This window comes from Hypanus sabinus, chromosome 12 (genome assembly GCF_030144855.1).
Source record: "Hypanus sabinus isolate sHypSab1 chromosome 12, sHypSab1.hap1, whole genome shotgun sequence".
In the NCBI taxonomy this organism is placed as follows: domain Eukaryota; kingdom Metazoa; phylum Chordata; class Chondrichthyes; order Myliobatiformes; family Dasyatidae; genus Hypanus; species Hypanus sabinus.
The window spans coordinates 104,144,153-104,150,245 of NC_082717.1; the positions used below are offsets into that span (position 1 = coordinate 104,144,153).

At 50.6% G+C, this 6,093-nt stretch overlaps 1 protein-coding gene across 1 annotated transcript; it reads left to right on the plus strand.

Annotated features, from left to right (window-relative positions):
- The first annotated feature begins 4,657 nt into the window (after nt 1-4,657).
- LOC132402536 (5-hydroxytryptamine receptor 1B-like) lies at nt 4,658-5,829 on the plus strand. Its single transcript, XM_059985391.1, has one exon. The coding sequence runs from the start codon at nt 4,658-4,660 to the stop codon at nt 5,774-5,776; it is 1,119 nt and encodes a 372-aa protein (XP_059841374.1). The 3' UTR covers nt 5,777-5,829.
- The last annotated feature ends 264 nt before the right edge of the window (nt 5,830-6,093 follow it).

A 6,093-nucleotide genomic window follows, 5' to 3' on the forward strand; every position in this document is an offset into this window, starting at 1 on the left:
GATGGATGCCAACCAGCCAAACAACTGTAATTCACAGATTGCCCCCCTGTTATCAGAAATTGCATTGTATTGTTGCTGCAAAGACAACAGATTTTACAACAAACACAAGGAAATCTGCAGATGCTGGAAATTCAAGCAACACACACAGAACGCTAGTGGAACGCAGCAGGCCAGCAACCTGATGGCATGAACATTGACTTCTCTAAATTCCGTTAATGCCCCTCCTCCCCTTCTCACCCTATCCCTGATATATTTAGTTTTTCCCCCCTCCTCTTTTTTTTCTCTCCCTCTGCTCATCACTCTGCTTGTTCTCCATCTCCCTCTGGTGCTCCCCTCCCCCTTTCTTTCTCCTGAGGCCTCCCGTCCCATGATCCTTTCCCTTCTCCAGCTCTGTATCCCTTTTGCTAATCACCCTTCTGGCTGTCAGCTTCACCCCTCCCCCTCCGGTCTTCTACTATCATTTCGCATTTTCCCCTCCCCCCACTACTTTCAAATCTCTTACTATCTTTCCTTTCAGTTAGTCCTGACGAATGGTCTTGGCCCGAAATGTCGACAGAGATTTTACAACATACACCGGTGATATTAAACCTGATTCTGATTCTGCAAATCTGATGTCAAGTCAAGAGGGCATGTCATTATTTGTTTGACTTTGTGACAACGGAAGTTAACTTTCTATTAACTGCTGAGTCGTGATATTGAAGAGCTGCCATTGTTTATGAGCCATGGGTGATTTGTATGTTTATTCCGCTATGAGTCATCAACAGCTCTTTTTAGTGCGAGGAACCTTATCATTTATATTTTTGCAGCAAAGTGTGATATTTTGTATTGTCCATTAAGTAGCTTGGTTATTGAAGTTTACTCGGAAGCACTTCTGAGAGCATTCACTCTCTGTCTACAGTAACTAGACTGCCCTTACCCCTCCAAAAGTGCACAATCACATGTTCCCCTTACCAGGTTTCACTTCGTATCTGCAGATGACTAAACTAGAGGATAATAATTGGCTCTGCTGCATTTGAAGTATTGTGTTCAGTTCCGGTCATGTGTTACAGAAAGCATGTGGAGCAGAGGTTTACCAGGACACTGCCTGGGTTAGAGGACATGAGCAATACGGACAGGTTGGGCAGCCTTGGACTGGTTTGTCTGGTGCATCAGCAGCTGACAGAAGACCTGACAGAAGTCTTGCCACAACCAGGAGTGACTTTTAAAAGTCTGTTTTTCAGTTAGTCTTTTCTCAGTGCCACCTGGTGGGCGTGCAGCGTTCCTTGGATTGTTTACCTTTTATGTCTAATTGTTTGTCTTTGCACTGGCTCTAACTTTCTGTTGCAGGTGTCTCATTTGGAATTAAACTCTCTGTGTAGTTATCACTTTTAATCTATCTGGGGCCATTGAATTAGCACAGGGTTTTCAATGTCTTGCACGGTAGTTGTTGTCTTTGGGGCTATTGCTTCGTCTGGACACTGGGGCTATCTGACTGGGCCTGAACTCCTACGTCTCCAGGGCATACTTCAGGAGTCTTGCCAACACTTCTTTGTTTGGTGTTGTGATTTCTTGTCTGGTGAAACTACGGCTGAGTTCTTCCGGGTATCATGGGTGATTTCAGTTCTTCGGGATTCTGTACAGTCTGCCTGAGATCTTGTTGGTTAGCTCCTGTAATAAATTTTCTGTTCTTTTTGAGTTGCCGAAATCTCTGGAGTTCTTGCCCTTGAGTTGCTGGCGACCCTGACAAGTTTACAAACGGATGAGGGGCACGGAGAAGTCAGAGTCCTCTCCCCCAGGGCAGAAATTCCAAATACGAGAGGGCATTACTTGAGATGAGAGGGAGAAAACTTAAATGAGATCAGTGAAGCAAGATTCTTACGGACAGTACTGCCAGGCGTGGTGACAGAGGAGGATACCATAATGGCACTTAAATGGCTTGCAGGCAGATATGTAAATATGCAGGGACTGAACAGAATAGGCCACGTGGGGGCAGATGGCTGCCTGTTGAGCTGCTGGCACTTGGGGCAGCAATGAAGGTCCTTCATCTTCATTGACGTTCCCACGACATTTTTTTTGACCTGGAGGACCGGTGGACCACTCTTAGTCTGGCCTCTAACCTTTGACCTGTTAGGCATGGGCAACCCGGCCCTGACTCCAGCCTGCACAGCTCTCCCGGTCACTGAGGCATGCAGACCTGCAAACCACAGCACGGTTGTGCTACCTTTGGAGGCAGGCAGTGTAATTTGTCAACATGGTGAGCACAGATATTCTGAGCCAAAGGGCCTGTTCTAGTGTAGTATGCTCTATACCAAAAAGGAAGGTGACAAGATACAGGTTGAGTCAGACATCGAACTACAATGCATCACAGTAAATTACTAGAAAGTGGACTCAGGTGGGTGGAATCCTTGGTTTACATCACCTAAAGAACCCTGCAGAATGTTTTGGAGAGGAAGATCTCCATAGTGCTTTTGGACCCATGTCTGTGGTGCCCTGGGTTGGATTAATACTATTTCCAGGTTGACCGGGTCTGAGCTGCGGCAGGGAACACAGGAAAAGGGGCAAAGCTGCTGGAGCCTGTTGGGATGGTTGGCCACGGGCTAGGCAGATTGGAGGAGAGGTGGGGTCAGGAAGGTGGGCAGCGTGGCCGAGGGTTTGGCGCAGTCTGATTCACCTGACAGGTCCAGCACCCCACGGGGACAAGCAGAGCGCCAGCAATGCGCAAGAATGGGCCGCCACCAAGTGGGCAGGCTCCATTGTTTCCGCGCATCCACCCCCACCCCCAACTCACCCTTCACCCGCAATCACTTCGACATGCTGCGATGTGATCGGACTTCCCGGCTCACACAGAGGCACTTCCTCTCCCCACCCCGCCCCTGTGTATCACAGAAATGGTGACCCAAGAACAGCGGCTCAGAACTGGGTTCAGTGTGAGGGAGACTGCCCAGAGCTGTCACAACTCTTACTCTCTGACCTGACACACGAACGCTTTAACCAGTTGAGCCGGGCGGCAGAATTCTGACCGAACCGTTGTATTTAAAATGACTGAAGTTGTTCAGTGTCAATTGTAACTCATCCAGTGTTGAAAACAGAGTAATACTTCGTTCAACAGCGCTTTACCTCTTCAGTGTTCAGCCTACAACAGGTAAAATCTGAGTGGACACTGCGGCAGCGCTCCCTGTGGCAAAGCTGACCACTGCTGCCCATGACTGAAACCTTTAACATTGAAAGCCGAAAGTGCTGGACATGTCCAGCGTGTCGGGCAGCGTCCACGGCGACAGAAGCAAACTTTCCGTCGGAATTGTGCTGGATTTGTTTAAGTATGTTTTCAGCGACGCCACATTCAGACATTAGAATTTGTCCATTTTAACACGGAGTCTCCGGTTCCCCTTGCAGATAGAGGCATGGAACACGGCAGCACAAAAACAAACCCTTCGGCCCACCTAGACGGTGCCGGACTATTTTGATGCCTAGTCCCATGGATCTATATCCGGACCATAGTCATCCGTATCCCCAAACCCGCCAATCCCCCCACACGTCCGTGTACCTATCCAAATTTCTCTTAAATGTTGAAATAGGAACCGTATCACCCACAGAAACTTCTGCTTCACTCCCTATCCGCACCCTCACTGACACACTACTGAACCGCAGCGTCAGGTTGCCACCCCACTTTGGCCGAGCATCTGCGGGGACCCGCTGTTAAGTTTCCGAACTAAAATCGAGATGCATTTCATGAACACAGCGGGGCTATGGTCTTTGCATTGACGTAACTATTTCCCCCCAAATTAAATTATCACATGTGATGTCTTGCCAAGTTTTTGGGAGCTACCTCGGACTGGATCTGAGTTTGCAGGTTGAAGGTTCTCAGTCCTTGAGGATTTTTATTTGAAGACTGCCCGCGTCCTGGTTAAATTTGCGTGAGAATGACTTACCAGCCGAAAACAGCCCTCTGTCAGAAGCCAAATACGTCGAGCACAGCAGCCATCTCCTCGGAGCCGGGCATGTCTACACAACGCGAGGAGACCAAGGGATACCGCCAGGCGATTTGCAGTGCGGCGTGTGGTCTGAAGCGGAGGGACGGTTCGCTGATCGCCCAGTTCCCTGTCGGTGTGGGAGGAGCGCTATAAAAGAACGAGGAGACTGCAGACCCAAACACACTTCAGACCAGCTGCTATGTTACACCGCCGTCCTCAAAAGTACGGCTGGGGCTGAAACCCCAGACAACTCCCCTCAACAGCCCCGGCAAGCCATAGAGAAGGAACGCGAAGTTAATGGAGCTTGGATCGTCCCCGCTTCGACAATGAAGATTACAGGTGAAGGGTGTGCACCGGGAGATCGCAAATCTTTCCCTAGATCACAGCACGAACTGATAGCTCGCCTCGCAGGGCTGGAAGGTGGAAGTAATTGGTGTAAAGTACGGCGAGAGTGAGACTCCGCGATGGCTCACCTCAGCGTGGAGACAATTGGATTGTGAAGCAGCTCCCGTTCCTGCCCCACGCTGGCGTGGCCCAAGTGTCGGCGCTGCCCCGCTCCGGCACTTGACTCGGGGTCCGCTCCCGGCTTCAAACTCGGCGCGGGATGTGAGTGTGGGAGGTCGGCGAGTACGACACGTGTAAGCCGAGCGGACAGGCGCGGCGGCGTTTTGTTCTTCCTGCTCCCGTGATCCCGTGAGCTGGGAATGATGAACAGTTCCGCGGAATGTCTGGGACCAAACGGCGTTGAGCTACACACCAACTCGAAGCATGTAAACTGCAGTACAAAGCTGGACGCTCATACCGGGGGAGGCATCACAGCCCTGGGCATTCTTGTCTCGGTCTTCCTGAGTCTCATCACTTTAGCGACCGTGGTATCCAATGGATTTGTAATCGCCACTATCTACCAGACCAGGAAGCTTCACACTCCCGCTAACATCCTGATCGGCTCCTTGGCCGTCACCGACCTCATGGTCGCCCTGCTGGTGATGCCCATCAGCATTGTCTACACGGTCAGCGGCACTTGGAGTTTCGGCCAAGTCGTCTGCGACGTCTGGCTGTCCTCGGATATCACCTGTTGCACCGCCTCGATCCTGCATTTGTGTGTGATCGCTTTGGACCGGTACTGGGCTATCACGGACGCGGTGGAGTACTCGGCCAGGAGGACCCCTGAAAGAGCCGCTGGGATGATCGTCACGGTGTGGGTGATCTCGGTCTGCATTTCCATCCCGCCTCTGTTCTGGAGGCAGGCCAAGGCAGTGGGGCTAACAGACTGCATGGTCAACACTGACCAGATCTTCTACACCATCTACTCAACTTTCGGAGCCTTTTACATCCCCACTTTGCTGCTGATCGCACTCTACGGGAGAATCTACGTGGAGGCAAGGTCCAGGATCCTGAAGCAGACGCCAAAGAACACGGCCAAGAGACTGACCACGGCGCAGCTGGTCACCGACTCGCCGGGATCCTCCTCACTCTCGGTGAACTCGCGGGCGAACGAGGCCGCGGGCTCTCCGGTGTACCTGAACCACGTCAAGATCAAAGTTTCTGACGCGCTTTTGGAAAGGAAGCGGATCTTGGCGGCCAGGGAGAGGAAAGCGACGAAAACACTGGGGATAATCTTAGGGGCGTTCATCGTGTGCTGGCTCCCGTTCTTCATCATCACCCTGGTGATGCCCATCTGCAAGGAGGCTTGTTGGTTCCATCATGCCATCTTTGACATCTTTAATTGGCTGGGCTACCTAAATTCCCTCATTAACCCCATCATTTACACCATGTCTAACGACGACTTCAAGCAGGCTTTCCAGAAACTAATCCGGTTGAGATGACTGTGAATCACCCAATAGTCTCATACGTGTACAAGTAAGAACGCTAAACCACCGTCTCCTCTCGTCCCTCCACATATACTGTATTTTTAAGCGACCAACAGATCGAGTCATATCAAGACTGTCCAGGTAGCATCTTAGCAACTACACCAAATACTTTGAACTTCGGGTTTCAGAATCAGTAATGTACACACACGTGGCATTGTCAGGGAATAAATATACCTGTTCATAAGTCAGTAAATAAAACAAATTACCCACGTCTGATAGGGCAGATCAAAATATACCTGTAGTTATGAGGGGGGCGGGAGACCCTTCCCATT

Coding starts and splice junctions, on each gene's coding strand:
- LOC132402536 (XM_059985391.1), top strand. CDS start 4,658: ATGAACAGTTCCGCGGAATGTCTGGGACCAAACGGCGTTGAGCTACAC.